The 27,266-nt window shown below is 46.0% G+C and overlaps 1 protein-coding gene across 1 annotated transcript in view; it reads right to left on the reverse strand.

The window, feature by feature from the left end:
* Positions 1–13,025: 13,025 nt before the first annotated feature.
* Positions 13,026–27,266, reverse strand: part of LOC123230551 (zinc finger protein 184-like) — a 25,958-nt gene continuing 11,717 nt past the window's right edge. Inside the window, exons 4-7 of the mRNA XM_044656683.1 lie at positions 27,082–27,177; positions 24,990–25,100; positions 22,998–23,297; positions 13,026–13,171 (exon numbers count right to left, since the gene is read on the reverse strand). Of these exons, the coding sequence (XP_044512618.1) occupies positions 13,026–13,171; positions 22,998–23,297; positions 24,990–25,100; positions 27,082–27,177 (653 nt within the window). The remainder of the gene's footprint in view (positions 13,172–22,997; positions 23,298–24,989; positions 25,101–27,081; positions 27,178–27,266) is intronic.

The following is a 27,266-nucleotide window of genomic DNA, read 5'->3' on the forward strand; positions in this document are numbered from 1 at the left end:
TTCTTAGATTGTTTCCTCTTCTATGCAATGAGCCTGGTAGGAAAAGCAATGGCTCCCTCAGGCTCAAGAGAGAGAAGCTGGGAAAGAGCTTTTCAAACCTCCTGCTGCTGTCCAGGCATCCCCCAACCTTTGTGGTTTAGCTGGAAATGAAGCTTTAAACAGATGAGTGGTGTTCAATGTTGAAGCCGAACCTGGGCTGAGCTCCTGAAGGGCCTCTATGAATACTGGCTCTTGGGATCAGGGCTATAAGACTAACTGAGGCTTGTTCTGGGTCACCCCAGGGCTACAAAGACACTGAGCCCTTCACCATCGCCTTCTCCAATGGACTAAAGCCTTGATGGTGAACCTATGGCACATATGCTAAAAACGGCATGCAGAGCCCTCTGTGGGCACTCCTGCAGTCCCAGCCAGAGTTCTTTACTAGAAAGCCTCTCTCCGTGCACCTAAGGACAGTCCTCACTTCCCCGCCCCTCTGCCTGGCAGCCAATGGGAGCGCTTCCTGCCCTCCTGTCTGGGGTGAGGAGGGTGGGGCAAGATGGGGGTGGGAACCTCCTCAGTACTCCTCTCTAAAAGGTTCGCCATCACTGGACTAAAGCACGCCAGGGTCAGTCCTAGTGTCTGTGGCCACATCTGAATGAGGGTCTTCCTGAGGCCGGGTTCTGGGCCCCATCCTCAGGCCACCCAGCTGCCTCCAGCACCGCGGGGCCTCGGCCCCTCTCCCACAGCAGTAGCAGAACTTTAGACCCAGCTCCTTTGGCTGGGTTCCCTCCAGGTCCTCCTACCTGCCCCTCCCCCAGTACCCATCCTCACCTGCCCCCCTATTTGCCCTCAGGTGCTCTCCAGCATGCCACCCCCCACCCACTGTGCCCCTCAGCCAGCCGCCCCTCCCCTGTGCCCCCCAGGCCCACACACTCCCTCCTCCTTGGCTGTCTACACCTGCTAGGGACTTCCCTCTAGACCTGGGCCCAGCAGCCTCTCCCAGGGTGGAGAACCTCACTACCTGGCCTGGGGTGGGGAGCCGAGGCCCAAGGCTAGGGCAGGAGCAGGGGAAGGGGGAGGAGACAAGCCCGGAACTGGGCGGAAGCCACGCCTACACGGCTTCTCGCATCCGCCCAGACTGCCCCGCCAGGCCTCGTCCCTCTGGTTGTCTTGGTAACAGGCGATGGGAAAGCCTTCTGGGAAGTGTAGTGCTCAGACCCGAGGGGCGCCGCGTGAGCACGCTCTGCGCAGGGGGCGGGGCGGGGCGAGGGAGGCCCCGCCCGTGGGAACAAGCCCCGCCCCATCACTGAGCCTGAGTTAGGGACCGGCTCAGCCTCGTACTTGCCCGATAAAGTACCTGATCCGGAATCCATTCCCCAAATTGTCCCGCTCAGCCGCGCACTTTCGCTAAAGGCTGACGTGGAGGGGGCCTGCGGCTGCGCCCAGCTCGCGCGCTCCACGGTCCTTCCCCAGCATTCACGGGGCGCTCCGGTCTCACCCCGAGCCCTGGCCCCCACCTCTCCGGGGCGGCTGGGGCGGGGCCGGCACTCGGACTCTAAAAGAGCTGCGGATGCATATCCAGACCCAGAGTGAGGGCCGGCGGAGCACTTGTACTGCCGGTTCTCTTCCACATCCGCCAGCCAGGACTTTCCCTTAGGGGCCGGCGCTCTCCCCGACCCTGACGGTAAACGGGACCCTGGAATAATGAAGGGGGAGCAGCAACGGTCTGGTTCCTTGGCCTTGGGCTTAGCTGTCCACTGCACTCTGCTTCTGGGAAACATTTTCCCTCCCCCATACATGCTGGGTACGCCCCGCCCCCGCTCCCCCTTACCCCTCAAGGGGGAGGCTGGGTGGGAGGGATGTCCTTAGTGGAGAGGGGGAGGGGAAGGGCCCCAGCTCCCCGCTCCCCGCCAGCTCTGCCCCCTGTGACCCGCTGCGAACTGCCCACCTTACCTCCTGTGAGCTCCATTGGCTGCTGGCTAGAGGGGGAGCAGCTCCGCTCCAGTCTCTCTGCCTAGTGAACTGGGGGAGGGGTGTGCGGGAGCAGGGGCAGGGCCGGCACGTGCCTGCAGACTGTGCTCTCCGTGCCAAGTTTGGCTCCCCCGCCCTGGGTTAGCTATCACTGCTCTAGACCAAGAGGAGTTTGGGAAGGGATTCTGGCCTTCCAGCCTGAAGAGGTTTTACTCAGACTATTCTCGCTGCTAATGATCTTTGTGCCTATGTAAGCGTCCTTTTATTCCCCCTTCAAAACTAAGCCCAGCTAAAAGCCCACCTTTTCCTTGTCCTGTCTGGACAGCCTGCCTGAACGGTCCCAAACCCCCAGGCCGTGCAGCTCCAGAGGATGAGAGGACACACACACACACACACACACACACACACACACACACACACACACATCAGCCATAGNACACACACACACACACACACACACACACACACACACACACACACACACACGTCAGCCATAGAATTGTGACACGGCCCCCATGTCCACCACGCGCTGAGGGGGTACGGCACTCTTGAGTGGACAAACACGCTGCAGTGTGCCCATCTGTCCCTGCTGGCTTATCCATCCTGCGGAGGGGGGGCTGCAAGGACCCTTTAAATGGGAGCTCCTTGAGGGCAGGGCCTAATTTTCCCTTTTCTTTGTTACACACATGACAGAAACTCATTAAATGCTTTTTGATTCCTGAATGTTCACCAATGACACATCAGGTTCTATGACTCAATTGAAAAAACAATCAACAGCGACTTCATCACATGGAAACTTCTTCCACTGATAGCAGAAAGCCATGTTAGCTCAATAAGGATATCGTCTTTCATGTGTACCAAAGGAGAACAGAGAATAAAGGCTTTGAATTTGAATTTGGAGGTACGATTGAGCCAGTGGATGGGGGCAACACTTACTTTAAATGGACGTTAATCGAGACCTATGTCTGCTGGCAGAGAGGAATGGAAGATCTGGTTGTTGTTTGTGGGAAGCCAATAAGAGAATAGATAAAAATCTGAGACCCCTCTTTTGACACCTCTTATGATCCATACCTTTTCTTATTGGAAAAACATTATAGACTTATTGGAAAGCTTTGAGTCCATAACCAGACCAGAAGCTACTGAGTTAACAATTTCTCTCCTTGATAATTAAGAAGCCTGAACCCTAAAAAATATATTACTTAGATAAGGACTGGAGCCAGACAATTTAGTCCAGACTATCTGACCAGGTGCAGATCTGTAAATCAAGGCAGAACGCAATTAGTAACCATCTTAAATTTTAGCAAAGGGACATTTACTTCGAAGATATAAGTCCCCTTGCCTATACTACCTCAGTCTCTAGGCAGGTGGAGGCATTAGGTTTGACACAGCTAGTTTCTTAATAACATCGGTCCCTAGGATTTCAGCCTGGGTCTCAGTTACGCCTAGGCTAGGTCCCCAAAGATCAATCCCAGAAGTTCCCCCTCATTCCTTGGGGCATCAGTACTGTGCTGGCTGAGAAACCCAGCCTCTGGAATGGTGGGATACTGAGGGAGGCTCTACTCTCTTCATACCTGTTCAGAGAATGGAGCTCCTCCAAGAGAGGGGGAGGATGAATCTGACAAGCCTTCCTGAATGACTAGCTAAGCAAGTGCCAGACTTCAGCATGGGGTTAGCTAATCATAACCAATTATAGAATGTCTCTGCATGATCCACCGTCTGTCCAAGACATTTCCCTTAATCATCACCGGAAGTCTCCCGATAGAGATTATTTCTCCTTTAGTGTTCTCCATGTAGAGATGCCATCTGAGATGTTCTAGGCCTCTTCAAGACCCCACTGTCTCTACACTCATAAGAGAAAATGCTCTAAATCACTATGGATCAGAGAAATGCAAATAAAACAGCTGAGGCAGCACCTCATGCCTCTCAGATTGGCCAATATAACAGTAAAAGAAAATAATAAATGTTGGAGGGGATGTGGCAAAATTGGGGCACTGATGCATTTTTGGTGGAGTTGTGGACTGATCCAACCATTCTGGAGAGCAATTTGACCAAAAATCTAAAAAATCGCATACCCTTTGATCTAGTAATACCACTACTAGGTCTGTTTCCTAAAGAGAGAAAAAAAAAGGAAAAGGACCTATCTGTACACAAATATTTATAGCAGCAAAGAACTGGAAACTGAGGGACTCACCTGGGAATGGCTGAACAAGTTGTGGTATGTGATAAAGGACTATTGTGCTATAAGAAATGCTGAGAAGATCCAAGACAATTCCACAGGACTCATGATGAAAATGTTCTCCACCTCCAGAGAAAGAACGGATGGAGTCTGAATGCAGATGGAAGCAGGCTGTTTTTTTTTTACTTTATTTTTTCTTTTTATCTGAATTATTTTTAACAACATGACTAATATGGAAATATATTTTGTGTGACTGTACATGCATACACCATATCAAATTGCTTGCCATCTCATTGGGGATAGATAGGTGCCACCTTAGGCATTCTTTCCTATCCCAGTCTTCTTTCCCCCAGCAGGTTTAAAGGGAAACCTTTCCTTGAGGGCTAGAGTGGAAAACAACTCTAAAGAGGAAATCATAGTCCTAAGGGAAATGCTGAGAATAAGTGGTGGTGCCACCTATAAGGATGGGGGCCAGGCAAGGAGAAGGAACTAAGTCTCCTACTCTCTGACCTTAGTCTTTTACTCTACACAATTAGAATACCAGTCAGCCAGTTAATAAACATTTATTAAGCACCTAATATTTTTTTAGGTACTGGGTCAAGTACTGAGGATATGAGAAAGACAAAAACAAACAAATAAATAAGTTCCAGGTTTCATGGATCTCACAGTTTAATGAGATAGCATGCAAATAACTATGTACAATTAAGATACAGATTGAGTTAGTTGGATATAATAAACAGAAGGAAGGCACTAATATTAAGGAAGTATAGGAAAGGCTTCTTAAAGAGAGTAGGTCTCCAAGTGGATCTTAAAGGAAGCCAGGGAATTCTGGAGGCAGAGGTGAGGGAAAAGTGTATAGAACATGGAGGACAGCCAAAGAAGATGTCTAGTGCGAATACAAGTGGTAGCGAGACTATAAAGTATGTGAGTGGGGAGTATGATGGGAGAAGACTGGGAAGATGGGAAGAGGAAGGATGTGGAGGCGGTTGAACCAAACAGGATTTTTGAGCCTGTAGGTTACAGGGAGCCATTCGTTTACAGAATTGGGGTGGGGAGAAACAGTTGACATGGTCAGACCTACACTTTAGGAAGGTCATTTTGATGGCTAAGTGGAGGAGAAACTAGTGTACAGGCAGACTTGAAGCAGTTAGACACTAGCTGGCTATTGCAATAAGCTAGGGATAAGGTGTTAAGGGTGTGTATCAGAGTGGTGGCAGAGTGCAAGAAAAAGAGGAAACTTAGGAGACATGTTACAAAGGTAGAATCAATAAGACTTGGCAACAGATTATACATGGAGAAGGGGAGGGAGAGAGAGAGAGAGAGAGACAGAGAGAGAGAGACAGAGAGAGAGACAGAGAGAGAGAGAGAGAGAGAGAGAGAGAGAGAGAGAGAGAGAGAGAGAAGTCACGATGGCACATGGGTTGTGAGCCTGGAAGACTGGGGGGATAGTTATAGGAAAACCAAGACAATGCTAATGGCTTGAGAGGACAGATAATAAGTTTAGTTTGGGATACGTTTTGTTTAAGACATCTACCAGATATCTGGTTTGAGATGTCCAGATTGTAGTTGGAGGTGTGACTGGAGATCAGGAGGAAGGTTAGAGCTGCGTAAGTGATTAGAGAACCATCTGAAGAGATCAAGTTCAGTCCATGGAAGCCAATGAGATCACCAAGCCAAATAATTCTAGAAGGAGAAGGGAAGAGGACCCAGGAAAGAACCTTGGGAACACCCATAGCTAACTGTTGGTGGCAGTCCTTTGTTTTCTAAGAGGACCAATGACACCCCTGTGAGGTCTTGACTTTCAAGTCAGTTGTGTCTAAATGAGGCACAGCGGCACAAAGCCATCTGTCTGAGCCTCTCAGAGTCATCACAGCCTAATGGCAATACAGAAGTCACGATGGCTGGCGATGGATCAGGATGCACTGGACAATCTGGGCTTCTTCCATGTCTAAACAAGTCAATGGAACAAATTATTTTCACCCGCTTGTTCCGCTGGGGGAATCTTCACATGCTTAGGAAAGACGTCCTAACTCACTGATGGGCTTGAGGCCGGTCAGTTACCCTCCACCTGGCTAACCTCTCTTCGAAGATGGTTTCACCCGGGTTTGTCCACGCACATGCTATAGCGTCTTGGAGCCACAGGGGAGAGCTGGCTGAAAGGTGGACACCGAAGGTGGAAGAGCAGCCCTGAAAAGGGCTCAGCAAACCCTCCCACCAGAGGAGCTCGTCCCACAGACCATGGTTAAGGATTCAGCAAATGGGAAAGGGGAGAGTTCAGAAAGAGATTACAGGAGACCCTTTATTATCACAGAGCACAGGACTCTGCTGTATTGCCCTTAGGGGGATATAGGTTGCAAGCCCAGGGCGAGGAGCAAGGGCACTTTAGAACCTGTTGCTGCAGGGGAAAGGGAAACACAGTTCCAGGGTGGAAAAGAATACTTATGGTCACTCACAGACAGGAGCACAGACCATGAGAATAGTGACCATACCTCTCCTTAGATTGTATGATGTTGGAAGAGCTGAAAACTTACAGGTCCCCAGAATTAGTTCCAAAAACAATAGCATAAAAAGTCTATGGCTTGGGATACTGTTCCCTTTACCCCAGGAGCAGAACCCAACTATAACATACAGTTAAAAGTTAAGAAATAGGTTGGAAAAATCAACCTTACCATAAAAAGTTATTATGGTGACAGTGAAGATCAAAATATAAACTCAGAAGGGAACAATGTCAAAATGGGTATATGGAAAGCCTCGAAGAAAAATCAATATCAAGCCCCAATGGAGTTTCTAGAAAAGCTCAGAAAGGATTTTAAAAACTGAGAAAGGTAGAAGAAAAATTAGGATAAGAAATGTGGGTAATATAAGTAAGTGAGTCATGAAAAAAGAGTCAATAGATTGATAAAGAAAGCACAAAAAATGGGAAAAATTAGGTATACCACAAATCACTGAAGAAAACTTCTTAAAAAGCAGAATAGGTCAAATCAAAAGGGAGGTTCAAAAACTCACTGAAAAGAATTTCTTAAGAAAATTAGAATTGGGCAAATGGAATCTAATGACTCTGTGAAACATCAAGAAACAATAAAACAAAACCGAAAGAATGAAAAAATAGAAGAAAATGTAAAGTGTCTTATTGGAAAAACAATTGGCCTAGAAATTACAAGGAGAGATAAGGTAAGAATTATTGGATGATTGGACTATGATAAAAAAAAAAAAAGAACCTAGCTATTATATTTCAAGGAATTATTCTGGAAAACTGCCCTGATATCTTAGAACTAGAGGGTAAAACAGAAATTGAAATAATCAACAATCACCTCTTGAAAGAGATCCCAAAATAAAAGCTCCAATGATCATTATAGCCAAATTCTAGAGCCCTCCAGTCAAGGAGAAAATACTGGAGAAATTAGTTTCAGCTGAGTAATGAGATCACAAACCAGACCACAGAGAGGGAGAGAACAGATTACACACACTTTAGTCCTCGGGAAACTTAAGGTTTTCAAGAAGAAAGTTGAGGTTATATATGCTAAAGAAATTCACTTGCCTCGAAGTAAAAAGCATAATGGAAAGAATACATTTATAATAATCAGCCTATGATATATTGGTCATTACACAGTTCTAGCATAACAAAATGGATGACAACAGAGTTAGTGGCCAAACAAAAACCTGTACAATAGGTATAATAATTAATACTTGGTCAAAAAGGAAGAAGAAGATTAAGAGAAGTTCCACAGAACACACCACAAACACATAACATTTACAGAAATATTTTGGAAACAAATAGATAACACTTTACAAGCGATAGTAAAGATTGACAACAGGTCTTATATTAAAAAGATTTTTTTTTTTTGTGGATTTGTCAAATGTAACCAAAAGCAATTTCTCTCCAGATGGAGTTTTTGAAATCCAGGGTCCAAGGATGGATGGAATCAAAAGGTGATAACCATATGAATTCTATTAAAATGTTTTTAAATGTAATTTACTTTTTTCAGTTAACAAGCATTTATTTTCTTCTTCTCCCACCATCCCTCTGTGCAGATTTGAAAAAAAAAATCTCATAATAAATACCCATAGTCAAGCAACGTAAAATAGCATCAAGTCCTCTGAGTCTCATCTCTCTGCCAAGAGGTGGGTAGCAAGCTTCATCCTCAGGCCTCTGGAATCATGGTTGGTTGCTTCATTGGCCATAATTCTCAAGTCATTCAAAGTTTGTTTGTTTTTTATAATGTTAGTATTTCCCCAACATAAATTGTTCCTCCAGTTCTGCTCATTTCATTGTGTATCATATCATATAAGCCTTCCTAGTTTTTTTCTGAAAGTCTGCATTTCAATATTGCTTAAAACACGTATCCCAGGACATTATATATCATAGCTTGTTCATTATTCCTCAATAGACTACCTTAGTTTCTAATTTTTTGCTAATGTGAAAAGAGCTTCTATAAATATTTTTATACACATGAATACTTTCCCTCATTCTTTGATCCCTTTGGTTTAGGGATAGGAATGGCATTGTTTTAGGGGTCAAAGCGTTTGCACAGTTCGATGACTTTTGGGGCATTGTTCCAAATTGTCTTCCAGAATGCCTGGCTCAGTTCTGTTATAATTATGGGAGGTCTCTTGATCTATTTGAGATGGTAAATTGATGTACAGAGAGCAATAAGATGACCCTTCTCCCTTATAACAGTTGCCCAGGCAGGATCCTTCAGGTCTAGAGGTTTATCCCTTCAGGACCCACCTGGGGTTAATTGATATGTTGATTTGGGCTCTTTAGCTAGGATAACGCCTTGTATTCTGACTGTGATTTCTCTCTTCCCAAAACAAGCTTGGAAACTGCTTTAGGGAGGTACTTTAAACTTTATATTAAACAAGAAGGATAAGGGTAAAGGACTGTGGTATAGGAGACCCTATTCTAATGATTACTAATGAAATCTCAACTGCTAGCAGATGAAGAATCAATGTAGCTTCCCTCTGGTTCAGCCTGGCCAGGACTAAACCAGAGTAGGTAAACTGCCGGGATATCTTTGGCTTCTTCTTCAATAGATCTTCAGCCTTACAGTTGAGTTATTTCCACCCTTTCCACCCTCTTCTTCGTCTCCTGCCCACTTCCCGAATCCCTCCCGGGGCCCTGGGAAACCTAGATAGCTAGATGATGAAACTCCTAATATCTAGGGCAGTAGACACCAAGGTGGTGGTCAGGTACAGGTTGGAACGGTATCTCAAGTACAGGAAGAGTTTGCAGAGAGATGTTTGCACCTCTCACTCCAAGACCAGGATCCACCGATCTCCAGCCTCAGCACCGGTCCAAGACCCAGAACTTCTCCAGGGTTCTCAACTGCCCTCCTCCTGCCTTTTGCATGACCTCCCTGGGAACATTCCATCCAACTGACTTATTTGTCAATCAAAGGTGATCTTCAAGCTCCCAGAGATTCAATATAACATTTCACAGCTACATCAACAAAGCATAAGAGTGACTTTTCCCATATTCCTTCTAATATTTGCCATTTTCCTCTTTTGTCATTTTCACCTATCTGATATGGAGGGGCCAGAACTTTAGAATTACATTCATCTATATTTCTTTTCAATTATTAATGATCTGGAACATTTTTCTATGGTTGCTGATAGCCTTGCTTTTTTTTCCTTTGAAAATTTCCTGTTTGTGCCTTCTTTTGTTTTATTTCTGATCTTAGTGGAAAGGTCTTTGATTTTTCTTGGGTACATAAGCTTGCTCTTGGGTTTAGATACATATTGATCCAACACCATTCCTAGGACAAATCCACCCTGGTAGCATATAGTATATAATCTTAAATACATGAGTAGATTGTGGTAGCTTAGTGTGATGGGCCTGGAATCAATCAGACTCATTTTCCCAAGTTCAAATCTGACCTCAGATGCTTTCTAGTTATGTGACCCCAGGCAAGTCATTTAATCGGGTCTGCCTTGATTTCCTCATCTGTAAAAATGAACTGGAGAAGGAAGTGGCAGATGGCTCCGGTGGCTGCCAAAAACCCCAAATGAAGTCACAAAGAGTCAGACACAATTGAACCAAAAACAAATGGCTGAACAACTGAATGTTGTGGAATCCTGCTCATAAACTGTGTGTTTCTTTTCATTAGCAAAGCTGGTCTGTAGTTTCTTACTCTGTTCTGGCTTTCTCCGGCTTAAGTATCAAGACCATGTTGGCATTTTAGAAGGAATCTGGAAGGTTCTTTCTTTCCCTACTTTTAGCATCATTTTTGTCACACTGGATAGAGTTCATTGTTCTCTGGATGTGTGATAGAATTGGCTTATAATCCTGGTTCTGGAATTGTTTCCTTTCACCATTCATTTCTGGCCTGTTCAATTTCTTTTTATGGTCTTGAAGGACTTTATTTCTTATGTTGGTTATTTTCTATTTTTGTATGCGGTTATCCAGTTCAACTAAGTTACCAGTTTTGTTAACCTATTTTTTGTGAGATAATTTCTGATAATGCAGTTCCCTTCTTTTAGTTTTCATAAATCCTTACTTTCTTTTTTAGAAATGATACCAAGTATTGGTTCCTCGGCAGAAGATCTGTAAGGGCAGTTGGAGTTAAGTGACTTGCCCAGGGTCGCACCACTAGGAAGTGTCCGAGGCCAGATTTGAACCCAGGACTTTGGATCTCTGGGCCTGGCTCTCCAACTACTAAGTCATCTCGCTGCCCCATTTCCTTTATTTCTAATGAAAAATGTGTTCAAGTAGCGTCGTCTCCCTCGTGCCAGTTATTGGCTACGTGTGCAGGCCCTGCTCGTCCCCAGCCACCCCAGGTGGCTCCTTAGAGGTTCGGCTCTCTGCTCTGGGCCTGCTCGGAGGTCCTGGGCCTGGCCCGGCTGGACCTTTCCTAGGCGCACAGGCTGGGGCCGAGTTTCCTGGCTTATGCAGGAGTCTTTCCGACAAGGATTTGCCGAGGAGGATCCGGGCCTCCTTCCCACGTCGGCCTGGCCTCGACGTTCTGGGGAGGCGCCTTCTATGCCCCGCGTTAGGCCCCCCGGGCTGCCTCCGTCCTCTCCCCGCTTTCGGACGCCCCTACAGACGGGGTCCTTTCTGGATCCAGAGAGGCGGGCAGCCGACGGTCTCCCTCCGATGACCCCGGCCGGGAGTCCCCTCGGAGCGGCCGTGCCCTCGCCCCTCGGAACCGATGTCCCCACCACGAGCCTCCGTTGTGACGCTCTCCTGGCCGGCCTGGCACGGCCTGAGCTTCGGCGCTTCCGAGAACGTTCCGGGGCGCTTTTCCCTTCATCGGCTCCCTGTCCGTCCTGGGGATGGGCACGCAGGACGGGCCCCCAGGGGTGCTCCGACAGCCACGGAGAGCGAGGACCAGACAGCGGCTCCGGGATGCCGCGATTCCGCCCCCCCATTCTCATTCCTCAGGCCAGGGCGGGACCCGCGGGGGTGGGGTGGGGGTGGGGGCGGGGCGTGTCTACGTGCCTCTCTTACCACGCCAAGGGCTTCGGTGGCCCCTTCCAGCAGCTCCCCACGGCCTCCCCCTGTGGGCTCCGGCATCCAGCCGTGGCCAGAGAGAAGCTCTCGGGCCTTGTTCCCTCGTGGCTCTGCTTCCGTTTGGCCGCCCATTTGGTCCCTCGGAGGAGACGGAGACGCCTTTCCCGGCGCCCTCCTCCGGGGAGGCCTCGGCCCTGGCCACTCCTCGGGCGCTGCCGGACTCCGGATTCCTCCTGCTCCGCTGCTTCGCCCAAACCCCTCCGCGCAGGACGGCTCCGTCTTCTCCTCCATCCGCTCTGACGAAGAGGGACTTCCTGGCCCAGGCCGGCCTCGGAGCCAAGAACCGGGCGGCGGCCTTCGACACCCCTCAGACGCTCCCGTTCTCCTTCCGGATGGCCGGTTCGCTTAGTTCCATAAAATGGGATTTGTGTCGTTTGATTCGAATTCACTGAATAGGTCCGTTAATTTAGGTTTGGGTCTCTGTGATCCGCTCCTACAGCTGCCGCTGGTTTTGGCAGGTGCACCCCAAGTGTCTTATATTGTGGAGTGATCCTGACTGGAATTCCCTTTTCTGTCTCTTGCTGTTAGACTTTGTTGGTGGCCAGTAGAAATGCGGAGGATTCACGTGGTTTATTTTGTATCCTGTGACTTGGCTAAAATGGTTCATTTTTTAACTTTCTGCCTTAGAACCCACACAACTGGGAAGTGTGTGAGGCCGGATTAGAACCCAGGACTCCCATCTTTAGGCCTGGTGCTCCGTCCACTGAGCTTCCCAGCTGCCCCCTGTTCATGATTTCTATTGGTTTTTTAGCCCATTATCCAAGTACGACCTCCGAGCCTCTGCAAAGAGCCTCATTGCCTGTTCTGGTCCCCCAGTTTCTTTTGTGTTTCTTGCTGTGGCGAACATTTCTAGCACGGCATTAAACAGGAAAGGCCATCATGGCGAGCTCGCTCTAGTTCTGCTTTGTTCAGAGCATCTTCCTGACCGACGCAAGATGATTGTTTTTAGGTCTGACCTTTGTACTCAAGACTTCTTAGAATGGGCAAAGTCGCTCTGTCCTGCCCAGACACGATTCCAAACTCTTCTGGGGGTTTAGCATTCTCGGTTCACGAGCCAGACGGCTCTCGCAGCTCACAGAGGACCATGTGCTCCGTTTTACAGGTGAGGAAGCCGAGAGTCAGCGGTGAGTGACTTTCCCAAGATTCCAAGTGTGGAGTCCCGAGTTCTGCCTGGTCTCCATGTGCACGACGTGGGGACGTGGGCCCGAGAGAAGTACTTGGGAGAAGCCAGACCGTTGGCCAACGTGTGAAGAAGGCGCGTAATGACTTCCTTCAGTATCTTTGAGCACAACCTCAAAGGCCTTCAGCGTCCTCTGCCAGCGGATGCCCCCCAACTTGTCTCTCTCTGGTGATGCTAGCAGGGACCCCCAGAACTGGAGGAGCAGCTTGTTACCTCGGTGTCCTTACAACGTTCTGAGCAGCTCCGGACGAAGTCCCAGACCACACGTCAAACTCAAGACCGTCACCTCGGCTCTTCTCTAATACCAGCAGGCAGAGGGCAGCCAAGAGGGCAGAGGAGAAGCCACGGAACCTGCCTATTCTCCAAAACGATACAAAAACGTATCCGTGTGAATCTGATCGGGAAGACCAGAAAGGCCCAGGCATTTTCTCCCATCCGGGCAGGGCAGGGAGCCAGAAATGGGGACGGCTTCTGGCCAGAAGCGCCTACAGAAAGAAAGAGATGCCACGGGATCCCTGAACTACGGAATGAAGTATTTCCGAGCCAAGGAATGGGGCCATCTGAAAGTTCTATTGCCCACCATCTAGTTCCTGGTCACAGATCCCAGGGAGAGGAGCCGTCACGTAGAACAAGGAACAAGCTCCAGAAACATGGCTGCGGGACTGATCCCAAGAGCAGAGGAAAAGGGACTCAGTTCTCGCTTATAGCCCAGCATCTAATCCTACGGAGGAATAACCAAGGCAGGCATCCCAAGCCAAAAAGGAGATGAAATTTAGTGGCTCTGAACCTGCAGTTTCTCAGATTGCTAACAGTGACGAAGTCCAAAAGCAGTTTATTGAAACTCTCACCAAACCTAAGCCCTGGGTCAGAAACTCCCAGAGCTCAAAGCAGGAGGGCAAACCTCAATTTTGGGAGCACTGAAAGCTTGCAGACTCCCAGTCCAAGCTGGGAAATTAGTAGAAAGAATAAAAAGACAAGATGCTCGGGCCACTACTGAAACCAGAAGGGAAAAAGTCCTGCACTAAAGTACAAAATCATAAAATAGGCTAGAAGAATGGGCAAATGAAAAAACAACCTCACTATAGAGATACTATGGTAACAGAGAAGCTCATGACCCAGAAAAGAATGACACAAAAATATCTATCAGTAAAATCTACATCTCAAAGAAAAATGCAGCTTTAATACAAGTTCAACAAGAATTCCTAGAATTTAAAGTTTTTAAAAGATCTTAAAGAAATTAATTTTAAAACCAAGTGAAAACTATAGAAAATATTATAGAAAACTATAAAAAATATTAACAGCTTAGAAAAAAAAGGTACAAAACTTAACTGAAGAAAATAACTTTTTCGAAATTAGAATTGGTCAATTGGAAAGTGATGAGTCATCAAGAAATAATAAAACACCAGTTTTGTGACCCTGGGCAAGTCCCTTGACCCCCATTTCCCACCCTTACCACTCTTCCACCAAGGAACCAATACACAGAAGTTAAGGTTTTAAAAAATAAAAAGAAATAAAAAAAATAATAAAACAAAGTCCAAAGTCTGGAAAAAAGAGAAGAAAATGTGAAATATTTCATAGGGAAAAAGGCTATAAAATGAGAATAATATTAGCCTGCCTCCCAGGATTACTGTGAAGATAAAATGAGATATTTGCAAAGCACTTAGTACAATGCCTGGCATATACAAGGTACTATATACTTATCATCATTATTATTTTTTTAAAAAGCTGAACTAGGAAACAATTGAGGAGAGGTAGTTTAAGAACTAGTTGTCCTGAAAGTCATGCAAGAGCCAAACATATTTCAAGAAATCATGAGTGAAAACTACCCATGTATCTAAGAATCAGTCAGTTAATAAACACAGAATCAAAGGGAAAAGTAGAAATTGAAAGGATCTTCCAATCACCTGCTGAAAGAAACCCCTAAATCAAAATTTCCAGGCATATTACAACCAAAATTCAGAGCTCCCAGGTCAAGGCAAAAATATTGCAAGTGACCCAAAAGAAAGAATTCAAGTCCTCTACTGATAAGCCACAGTCAGGATCACACAAGATTGAAGAGCCATCACTCTAAAGGAATATAATATTCCTTTAACTTGGAATATGATATTTCAGAAGGCAAAGAATCTAAGCTTATAACTAATAATACTCTCCCTATCATAACTGAGTATAATTCTATAATTATAATTCTATAAGAGGAAAAAAAATATCTTTAATGAAATAAATGTCAAACATTTTTGATAAGAAGTCCAGAACTGAGTAGAAAATGTGACAGAAAAATACAGGAGTCAGGAAAAGTACAAAAATGTTAACACGAGTGAAAAATCCTAGAGAACTATGTGAAATATAACTTTACAATCATATAAAGGGAGATGATACATATAACTGTTGTGTGACTTTTCTATTGCGTTTGGATGATCTCAAAAGAAGAATAGGAGGGTGAGAAAGAGGAATGTACAAATGGTGGGGAAAAGAGGAAGAATGGGGATAATTGTCTCACATAAATGGGGTGCACAAGGAGTTTATACAATGGACTGGGGAGGTGAACTAGCAACATTTGAACCTCACTCACACATATGGGTATAGAAATTCATCTTAACCAACAAGGAAATAGGAGAGAAAGAAGTTAAGGAAAAAGGAGGAAAATAAGAGGGAAGGTAGATTAAGGGAGGCAATAGTCAGAAGCAAAACAATTCTTAAAGAGGAGATGGGGGGGGGGGGGAGACCAAAAAGTGTAAGAGAATAATTGGATGGAGGGAAATATAGTTAGCAATCATAAGGGTGAATGGGATGAATTCACCCGTAAAATGGAAGAGGATAGCAGAATAGATCAGAAACCAGAATCAAACAATATATTGTTTACAAGACATCCTTGAAAAAAGGATGGTTTCAGAATAATCCAGAAAGACTTGTAAGGACTGAGAAAAAGTGAAGTGAGCAGAACCAGAACAATGCATACAACCAGAACAATATTGTAAAGGCAATCAACTAGAAAAGATTTAGGAATTCTGATTAACATCACTAATCATAATTCCACAAGATTCATATCCACTTCCAGATAGAAAACTGACAGACTCAGAGTGCCAATTTTCTTTTTTCTTTCAGTCATGTCTAATGCAGGAATTTGTTTCGCAAGATTATCCATATTTGTGATGAGTTTTGTTCTTACCTTCTCAGTGGGTGGTGAAGGTGGAGTGAGGAAAGAGAGAATTTGGAACTAAAAATCAAATTTAATTTTAAAAATCCCAGGTGCTTCTTCAAAGAAACTGTTAGTTCCTTATGCCTACCCATTTTATACTTGCCAATGTCATTTTTTAAGACCCAAGTGTAGAACTTTAAATTTATCACTATTAAAATTCATCTTATTTCACTTGGCCTTTCAGAGTCTTTACACTCCTGACAGTTATCTGGATGGCAGCTTTTCCTCTCAGCCATGTAACATCTTTACATTTGACATTGTAGCCCCATTAATGCTAATACCTTCTTTCTGGTTATTTTCCAACTTTATCTTGTTTCACACAGTTGCTTGCATGTTTCTCCCTAAGTAGAGAGTAGGGACTGCTTTTTTGCCTTTCTTTTTATTGCCAACTGTGCAAAAGAAAATTTTGCCTCCTCTCTTTTCATTATGTGTACCTGGTGTGAGTTTCCTGGCAAGAGCCTGGAAGTGAGGTCAGGGAAATCACTGGATAAATTTAGTTATGAGAGCAGAACAACAGCCAGGAAAATGGAGCAAGGCAGCCAAGAATATTGTGAGACAGCAGAGTGATTTCCCAGGCACTGCATTCTAGGTGGCCCAGATAAATGAGAAAACCATGGTTGGCTCCCGAGACATCACATGTGAGAATAGGCTTGATAAATGGAGGCAGGTGTGGGGCACAGGGTCTGGACTTCCCTGTTTCCTGGTGACTACTCTCCTGAGTATTGGGGTAAGTAGATGGGGGCAATAGATTTAGCAAGCTAATGTATCAGTAAGTTAAATGTGTATTTCTCCTATTTTCCTATCTTTTCTCCTAGTCCTTTGATTTAATAAAATTACAAATTCTAAGAACCAGTCTCTTAAATTTAATTCTTACACCAACACTTAGCCCAGTGTCTAGCATATAGCAAGGCTTTAATTGTAAACTAGGGCAGCTAAATGGTAAAATAGAACCAAGCATGAAGTTAGAAAGATTCATCTTTTTGAGTTCAAATTTGGCCTCAGACACTTACTACTTATATGACGTTGGGTAAGTCACTCAACTGTTTGTCTTGATTTCCTCATTTGTAAAATGAGTTAGAGAAGGAAATGGCAAACAACCCACCCCCAAAAATGGGATCATGAAGAGACAGACATGATGGAAACAAAAAATTAACTTATTTTCCTCTTGTGTCTCACAGAGGTGTCAAAAGAGTTTATCTAGAATCAGATTAAAACAGAATTCGGAAATATTTAAGAACACAGAAACATTAGAGAACATAGAAAATGCTCACGTAAGATTTTCTAAGTCAATACGAGGTCCACAGGGATCCTTATGTATGAGTTAGTGATCCCTGTTTCTATTTGAGTTTGACACTACTGCTCTATCACAAATTCTAAGAACTAACTCAACTTTGTCACAAAGTTCACACGTACTCAAGCAACTGGAAGTACCTTCCTGTTAGAATGAGATTCTGATCAGTTTTTCTCCTCACCAGTTCGCCCACCTATTATAGATGAAATTATTAAGGTAAATTGCAAAATTATAATCTGTTCTGCTTCAACAGTTTCAACAGATTCTAGATAACTTAATTTCCCCATCAATTTCCTCTGTTCAGATCATGTTGACTTCAATGGCTTCCATTTGTCAGTGTTCTTCCCCCAAATTCTCTCCACTACACTTTTCTCTTCTGGTTCCTGGATTTCCTCCTGTGGACATTTTCTTAACACAGTATAAACAAGAAGTTAACCATTTTACTGGTTTCTTTCAAATAGGAATACCCACATACAAGGCCCCATTCCAGTCATGGGTTTCACCCCATCAAACTCCAGTGATAAGTATGAGATTAAACACCTTCACTGTAAGAACTCCCATTCGTTTTGTTTGCCTCATTCCAACTAACACTGCTCTTTATCTCCATCATGTCCTATGGTCATTCCACTCATTTTCTTGCTCATCTGATTTTCCTATCTTCACAGTCTTGACTTTGGATTTAAATTCCAGTGTCCTCAGTGAATCCTTTGCCCTCTTGCTTAATCACTATTCATGACTTGCCAAATGGAAATGAAATTCACTGTTATTTCATTCTTATTCACTGTTCCTATCCTGCCGAAAACTGATGGAGGAAGTTATAAAACTACATTGATTGGGTAAGTCAGTAAACTGGGAGCCTTGAATATACATGAAAATGAGGTGTGTTGTGTATATGTGGAAAGGATGAATGGAGACTCAACAAAGGAAAAGGAGATTAGTCATATTTCAATACTTCAACAAATCTATTCTATTCAATAGATATTTAATAAGCATCACTTGTAAGCCAGACACTACTGGGTACTAGTAATTTAAAGACAAAATTCAAAGAAGGAACTCACATTCTATACAACACTTACATACATAAGTAAATGAAGATTCTAGAAGATATGGAATTTAGGAAAAACTTCCTTTGGGCCAGGGATTTTTTAATATGGGGTCCACCATATGTAGATTTCATGAACTTCAGTGGGGAAAAAATACATCTTATTCAATATAATTGGTTTCCTTGGTGATCTTTTATTTTATGCATTTAAAAACATTATTCTAGGAAGGGATCCATAGGTTTTAATTCTTTCAAAGGAGTCCAAATTAGCAAAAAAGTTAGGACCCTTTGTCTTTAGGGGTGGCAAATGAAACAACTGGAAAAAAAACAAAGGGAAGGAGGAGTCAATTCAAGGCATGGGGATGAGACTATGCAAAAACCTAGAGATGGAAGGTATAAAGTCAAAATCAGTTCACCACAAATAGATCCGATTTGACTCTTTAGCATATGAAGGGGAATAATGTAAAATTAGGCTGGATAGGCTGAAATGAGATGTCAAATGCCAAGTCGTGGAGTTTTATCCTGGAGGCAATAAGAAAACACTGAAGGTTTTTAAGGAAGAGAATATCAGGATCAGATCTGTTCTTTACAAAGTTTAATAGTTATGGAGAGGAAAGACTGTAGAGTGGAAGACAGAAATTAATATAAGAGGTTGCTGTAATAGTCCAGGAAATATGATGAGGCCCTTGGACTAGGCCAGCAAGGTTGTGAAGGTAAAGAGGAGATAGAAAGGAGAGATGAAATAGAGGAAAGATCCACCAGAAGTGGCAAATGATGAAATATGGTATGAAGAAGAGAGAAGTTGAGTAAGATTCCAAGGCTGTGAACCTGGGTGAGTGGAAAGATGGTATTTAATGAATTGAGTAACTTACTCATAGGGAGGTGAGAAAGAGCTAGCTAAGAGAGGAATCAATTAATGCTATATTAAAGATGAGGGTGACTGCTGGAGTTAGGAAGGAGGGGATTAGAATAAAGGCACAAGAGAAATGATATTTTTCAAAAATTAGGTTTTAACAATTCTGTGGTAATTAGAAAGATGAGAATTCTCAGAATTTTTGTGAGCGGCATTTAGAGAGTGGAAGGCTGCTTTATTGCTTCAATTTTCTCAAATTAAGTATTTAAGTAATATATGATTAAGAATGAATGGTGGGGGTGGGGCAGCTAGGTAGGTCAGTATATAGAGAGCCAGTCTTAGAGATGAGAGGTCCTGAGTTCAAATTTTACCTCAGACATTTCCTAGCTGTGACACTGGGGAAGTCATTTAATCTCACACCTCCCCTTCCCTAGCTCTTACCAATCTTCTGCCTTGGAACCAATCGACAATATTGATTCTAAGATGGAAGGTAAAAGTTTAAGAAAAAAAAAAAGAAATGACAGAAAGCAAAAGGGGAAAATGTTTGGCCTAGTCACAGTGAAAGTAGACATGAATTTTCTTCATTTAAAATTTCAAGAGTCTAATTTTCATTAAAGGACTATCATTCTGAAATCCTTCTGTTTGTTATATTCATAATGTTCTTCTTCAATAGGATGATCTGATTTTCAGTAGGCCTGTGCTCTGATGGAAGAGATTCCCACATTCCTTATATACAGCTTTTTCTTTTAATACTCATGGCACAGATCCTGTCATCTCTACCAGCAGGGTGCATCACCCAAAGATTACTGGTTATTCTTTAATCCCTCAGAGTTACAACAATAATGATGAAGAGTTAGGAGGCTCTAGTACTATTGTTCATGAGTCTTCACTGGCTTATTTCTCTATTGATTAACATGATATAAATTATGCTAGTCATACTTAATTAGCTTTTAGAAAGGGCTATTTATGAAAGTGGTATATAGTAAGAACAGTTGGTACAAGTACTTGCCCAAACTGAGGACACAATTTCCCACAAATGCAAAGTTCAGGGGAAAGTGGGCTCGAGCTTAAAAAACACATATGGCAAAACAGTAACTTACAGCTCCTATTTGCTACAAGTCCTTTCCTATCCTTTACGGGGGGCCTGATGAAGTTTCCCTCAGGCTCCTTGTAGAGCCCTGAAGCTCTTTTCTCATGTGTCTAGTTTAGTCTTGTCTCTGATGTAGATGTTGTCAGTCATTGATGTTCCAGGAATCTTGTTAGGGAACTGGTGAAAAGTCATAAAACCTTCAGCCTTTCAGAAGTTCATAAGGTCTTTCTTGGGTTAATGGTGAGGAAAAGAGAAAATGCCATTTTCTCTCAGGGTCTTGGCCAGAGCAGCTTCCCTAAGTATGATGGTCTAAAACTAGAATCCCAGCTTCAGAATCGGCTTGGTATTTTATTCAAAACCCATAGGCCATGACTTGCCAATTCAAATAAACTTCCTATTAGGCATCATTTAATTTAGTCCAATGATTTTCATTCCTCCCAAATTGATAAAGGACTTTTGGCAACTAATTTAATGCTGGATTGACTTCATAGAGATGCTCTCAACTGACAAAAGTATCAGGGTTAAAGGATTATATTGTTACTATTTTAAGCAAGGTGGGGTAAATAGGATGATTGACTGATTCAATTGACATCCCTCTCCCCTTACAGTATAAATAGTTGTTATTTGCTTTGGAAATATACTTTCCTCAATCATTATATCCATAAAATTTCTCACCAGCATGAATTCTCTGATGTTGGGTAAGCTGTGCTCTCAGGCGGAAGGCCTTCCCACATTCACTGCATTCGTAAGGTTTCTCACCAGTATGAATTGTTTGATGTTTAGTCAGGGCTATCCTTTGGCTAAAGGCTTTCCCACATTCATTACATTCATAAGGTTTTTCACCAGTATGAACTGTCTGATGTTGTGTAAGTGCTACCCGCCTGCTGAAGGCCTTCCCACATTCATTACATTTATATGGTTTCTCTCCAGTATGAATTCTCTGATGTTGAGTAAGTCCCGCTTTTTGGCGGAAGGTCTTCCCACACTCATTACACTCATAAGGTTTCTCACCAGTGTGAATTGTCTGATGCTGAGTGAGCTCTGCTCTCAGGCGGAAGGCCTTGCCACACTCATTACATCCATAAGGTTTCTCTCCAGTATGAATTGTCTGATGCTGAGTAAGTCCTATCCTCTGGCGGAAGGATTTCCCACATCCATTACATTCATAAGGTTTCTCTCCAGTGTGAATTGTCTGATGTTGTGTTAGTCCTGTCTTCTGACGGAAGGTTTTCCCACATTCATTACATTCATATGGTTTCTCTCCAGTATGAATATTCTTGTGTGCAGTTAGCAATGCTCTCAAGCGGAAGAATTTCCCACATTCATTACATTCATAAGGTTTCTCTCCAGTATGAATATTCTTATGTGTAGTCAGTAGTGCTCTCAGTCGGAAAGCTTTCCCACATTCGTTACATTCATATGGTTTCTCACCTGTATGAATATTCTTATGAGCAGTAAGCAATGCACTCAAGCGGAAGGCTTTCCCACATTCGCTACATTTATAAGGTTTCTCACCGGTATGAACTGTCTGATGTCGACTAAGCCCAATCTTCTGACTGAAGGCCTTCCCACATTCATTACATTCATAGGGCTTCTCGCCAGTATGAATCGTCTGATGTCGAGTAAGTCCCATTCTTTGGCGGAAGGCCTTTCCACATTCATTACATTCATATGGTTTCTCTCCTGTATGAATTGTATAATGTCTATTAAGCTCTTTCTTCTGGCCGAAGGCCTTTCCGCATTCATTACATTCATAAGGCTTGTCTCCATTATGAAGTGGATAATGTAAAATAAATTGTTTTCTCTCACTGAAGGCCTGTCCACATGCATTATAGTCGTAAGGTTTCTCATCAGCATGAATTTTCTGATGATAAGTAAGTTCTGTCAAGTACCTGAAAGTCTTCCCACATTCATGACACTTATAACATGGCTCACTACCATGAATTTTCTGATGTTGATAAAGCCCTATTCTCCGGCTAAAGGTTTTCTCACACTGATTACATTCATAAGGCTTCTCTCCAGTATGAGTTCTATGATGTTGTTTAAGATTTTGGCTTTGTATGAAAGCCTTCCCACATTCCTCACACTTGAATGGTTTCTCACCAGTATGAATTGTTTGATGTTGACTGAGTTTTCCTCTCAGGCGGAAAGCCTTCCCACACTGATTACACTGATAAGGTTTCTCCCCACTATGTATCCTCTGATGCTGAATCAGTCCTATCCTCTGGGTGAAGGCCTTTCCACATTCATTACATTCATAAGGTTTCTCTCCAGTGTGAATTCTATAATGTTGCTTAAGATTTTGGCTTTGAATGAAGGCTTTTCCACATTCATCACATTTAAAAGGTCTTTCACCAGTATGAATTTTTTGATGTTGCTTCAGTTGTGCTTTTAGGCGGAAGGCCTTCCCACACACATTACATTCATAAGGCTTTTCACCAGTATGAATCGTCTGATGTTGAGAAAGCTCTGACCTGTACCTGAAGGCCTTTTCACAGTCACTACATTTGTAAGATTTCTCACCAATATTCACTGCCTGATATGGAGTAAGTTCTGATTTGTTCTTGAAGGCCTTCCAATAGTCATTATATTCACAAAGTTTCTCCTCACCCTCATTAAATTTATAGAACATCTTATCTGAACACACTGTATTGCGTATTTTTACATCTGAACACACTCTGAAGTTCTTTCCTTGTGTATAACAATTACTGGGGTTCTTTCCTGCTTTTTGTTGTGGAAAACCTACTGGTGCCAGATTGAAGCTTCTGCAATAGTTATATTCATGCCATCTCAATTTATTAGAATGCTTCTTTGGGGACAGTTTCACTTGCTGAGAATGTTTTACTTCATTATTCGTCTTCCTCTTTAAACTGCCAACACAATCCCAAGCCTCTTGTAACTTCAAGAAACAAGAATCATCATCCTTCGTGAGTTTTTCCTGAGATGGCTCTTCCACTGGAACATTCAGCTCCTGAATTGACTCCTTGGTTTCATGATTTGTCTCCCAATCTGAAAGATATTTATAAATGTCAATATATTCTGTTGCCCCTGCTGCACCCAAAGCTCTCTCGTCTCTTTTCTCTCTGAAGAGCCATCAACTCTCTCTCCAGCCATTTTGGGCCAATTGCCATGTACATCCTTTCCCACCACTTTGTGCTACATTTTGGGGGGCTTTCCCCACAAGTTTGTGTTCTTCGATCGAATCTGACTTTATGTTGCTGAATTAATTTCCTTTAGAGCTCAGCACAGGCAGTTCATTCTACTTATTTCCTTTTCTAATTCTATTTTATCATATAATTTTGAGTTCTTCTAATATAGAAAGGAAACGATGATGAAGTATCTCCTGTTATAATAGCAACCTAGTTGCTGGTATGTCATAGGCCCTTTATATATTTGGGGCCAACTTCCCCCACTTCTAAGTGCAGTGACTTGAGTCTATGGCTTCTTGTGCCCCTTTGGTCTTGGGAACTCTGGCCCTCACCCTAAGCGGACTCATCTTTTTTTTTTTTAAATGGTGCGTTAGAGTTTACAAGACACTTTATTCCTATTTTCTCATTTGTGCCTCACAACAACCCTGTATAATACGTATCTCTATCCCCATAATAAAGAAGAGGAAACTGAGGCTCAGAAAAATTAATTTGCTCATCGTCCATCTGCTAAAAAGCATCAGGGGCAAAATTCGCCCCCAGGATTTGTCTTCCTCCATCTCTACAACTTGGTCCACAGTATCACAAGGCATCTCATGTCTGCCAGAAATTCCCACAGTAAGTGGGCTCATCTTAATGGTCCTTCAGACTTGGAGAGCTCAGAGGCCCTCGGAGATGGACTAAGTTTGGGCAGGGAAGAAAAAGCCTCATGTTTTGGCTCTGGATGTCCTGATACAATTTTATCAATACCTTGGCAGGCGGACCATCAGTCCTATTCCTTTACCAACAGTGCTTTTAGAGGGAGGCGTGTTCTTGGCACGACACATGGGGGGGGCTTTTCTCCTCATCCCTGGGGGGCCTGTTTGGGCAGAAAACCAGGCCTGAATGGTGGTCGGGGTGGGGCGGGCGCTGAGCACAGTAGTTCAACATCTGATGCTATTCTGGTGAAGTTCCACCCGAGAAAGCGGTAAACTTAGTGATCCCCAAAGCACACGGAGGAGGAGCATAAAGCCATCGGCCAGGCTCCCGGCCAGACAGCCGTCGCTGAGCCTCCTCGTCCCCTGGGCTAGTATCATCGGACTGGAGACCCGGACCTCCAGGCCTGGGGAGGCCAAAGCTGGCCTCTGGGTGAGAGCACGGCCTGCGGGCTTAGGGATGGCCTTCTGGCCCACTTAGAGAAGGGCGGCCACAGTGCCTCGCCACGGGGGATGGCTCGCAGCTCCTTAAAAGAACCAGAGGCGGCCTTGGCCTTCACTGGTCAGAGGACTAGAGGCCCTGCCGAATAGCGGCCCCCACCAGCGTGATGGCCGACGCTCTCGGGGCGGCCTCTGTCCTTTGGGCAGCCCCAGGCCAGGAGGGGAGCAGCCTGAGGGAGGCCTATTTCCCTTTCCTATCCCAGCCAGGCCCCACCCTGGCTGCTTCCCCAAGCAAGGCGAGGCTCGGGCTTGCCAATAAAGGGGCTTCATGGTTCCCGGTGCCGGGCACTGTGTGCCGTGCTACGGAGGCTGGCCAGCCTGGAGCCTTCCCCAGAGGAGGGGCCTCGGGAGGAACTCACCCAGGAGAGGAGAGGCCGGGCACGACGGAGGCGCGCTCCAGGCGGAGAAGGTCCCGGGGTCCTCGAGGCTGAGGTCGGAGAGAGGCTGTGGCGGGGCTGCGCCGGGGAAGTCTGCAAAGGCAGAAGCCTGGAGGGTTAGTGAGGCCGCCTGGAGGGGCCTCTCCCTGCAGCGGAGACCCCGGAGGGACGCTCCCCGGGGGCAGCCACGGGCCACGCGACCAGATGGAGGCCTTTTCCCTTCCAGCCCTCTTGGACGAGCCTTCCTTCCTGCCTCTATTTAGAAAACGGAATCCCTAGCGACGAGCCCTCGCCACGCACTCTGGCCTCACGGATCGCTTTTTCATGTATTCCTGCCCTCAGTCTCCTTCTGGGGTTTCACTGCCCCCCTCGCTTTCTCCCTTAGGAGCCTCCTCTTTGGGAGGCTGTGTAAGTGGAATCAGCTCCCCCCATTCATTGTCAGACTTAGCCACCAGCAATGATGTCACCCCCCCAAGTTAGAATTAAGTGGGGAGGAGGAGCTCTGTGACCCCCACGTGATAGTGAGTGACAAATCAAGAACAAGGGGTGGCCCCCTGGGCACCCCGAAACAGGGCTGAGGCTGCCATTTGTCCCCGTGAAACTGGAGGTGGATGCAGGGAGTGATGAAGCTGCTCTTTTAAATAGGCTGGCGCTTGAACTTGGTGTGGAAGGATCTCTGGTGGGACCTCAGACGGCTTCCCTTCCTGGGCGTTTCTGGAGGCTCCAGCCTCAGGGAGGCCTCTCTGGCCTCTCTTCTTGGAGGAGGCCTCGTGGCTAGAAGCCTTGTTTATTAGCCTCTGTGCCCTCTGCTGGGCCTCTGAATTCTACCTGGTCTGGGCCTCTGGTCCGGGCCACAGTTTCTCTCTATTTCCCTACCTTCAACCTTCCTAATTGTGAATAAACTTCCATAAAAGCCATCCTGACTTGGGTCTATCTTAATTTGGAATTGAGGTAACCTGATTTCTGGCGACCAAACCTTGACTATCTCGTCCCCTCTTACGAGGCCCCCTCTCGGCCCCCTCCCCAGTCATGGCGTCTCTGGCTGGTTCAGCCGCCGCCCCCCGACCTCCACGAGAGGCCCACAAGGCGCCGCCTCGTCCTTCTCCAGGCTCATCGGCTGTGCCGGGGGGTTCCCCGGTGACCCCCCTCTCTGGGGGATAGCAGGGAGGCCCGAGGCCCCTCGGCGGCAGCTTCTCTATTCCTGCTGCGGGCGCTTCCCGGCATGGCCTTCGCCCTGGCGCCGTTGGCCCTCCCCCATGACTGCGGGGGGCCGGAGCTGCCCTCTGAGGCCACCTCTTTTCTGTCCCTCCTTGGCCTGCCCGGCCCTGCAGGCTCTGCGCCGTTCAGCCTCCACCTCCTCAAGGAGCCCCCGCAAAGCCCCTCCTGACCGGGATGCCCAGAGCCGGCGGGCGCTGCTGGCCAAAGGCCTGAGAGGACTCTGACTGCCAGGGCCCCCGGAGCCCAGGGCCAGAGCCGCGAGCATCGGACCGTCGTCTTACAGGCCAGGACGCGGAGGCAGGAGGCGAGGCAGCGGCCGAGGCTGGCTCTGGCCCGCGCTGGGGCTCCTGGGCCTGCTGGGTGCCTGGGGGGAGGCCCAGCGAGCGGCTGCCCAGGAGGCGGCACGAGGGTCGGGGACGGGCTTCCTCTGCTGCCCAATATCGGGCCCTTCCCGTGTGACGGCCACTGGCCAAAAAGGGGGGTACACGGGGAACGCGAACCCCATTCCCGCCCTGAGGAATGCCAACGACCGCAGGAGGGGCTGTCGGGGAGTCTCAGGCAGGCGGGAGGTGGAGGGGAGGCACGAGCTCGTCCCGGAGGACTGGAGGCCTTTCCCAGGCCGCCTCCCCGGGTCCCCCTGAGGCCGCGGGCAGGGGCTGCCGGCATCGGCTCCCCCTTAGCGAAGAGGCCCCGGGAGGAGAGCCTGAGGGGAGAGCCCAGCCGCTCGGGCCGGATGCGGGTCAGGCTCCCCGGCTCAAGGCCTGCCTCGGGCACTCGGCATCTTCTTCTGGGCAACGGGACACCCGGAGCGGCTCGGCCACAGGCTCCACAGAGGGTTCCCGCAGAGGACACTCACCTGGAAGGCCGCCGGCCAGGCCCGGGCCCTCGGGGATCCACGGGGCCTCTCCTTGCTCCAGCCGGGAGATCACGTCCGGCTTGGCCGCCGACAGTCCTGTTCAGACACGGGACAGAGAAGCACCGAGACCTGAGACCCCTCGGGGGGCCTTGGGGCTGAGGTGGGGGGGCCGCGGGGAGGCTGAC

This window comes from Gracilinanus agilis, chromosome 1, assembly GCF_016433145.1.
Source record: "Gracilinanus agilis isolate LMUSP501 chromosome 1, AgileGrace, whole genome shotgun sequence".
NCBI classification, from domain to species: Eukaryota; Metazoa; Chordata; class Mammalia; order Didelphimorphia; family Didelphidae; genus Gracilinanus; species Gracilinanus agilis.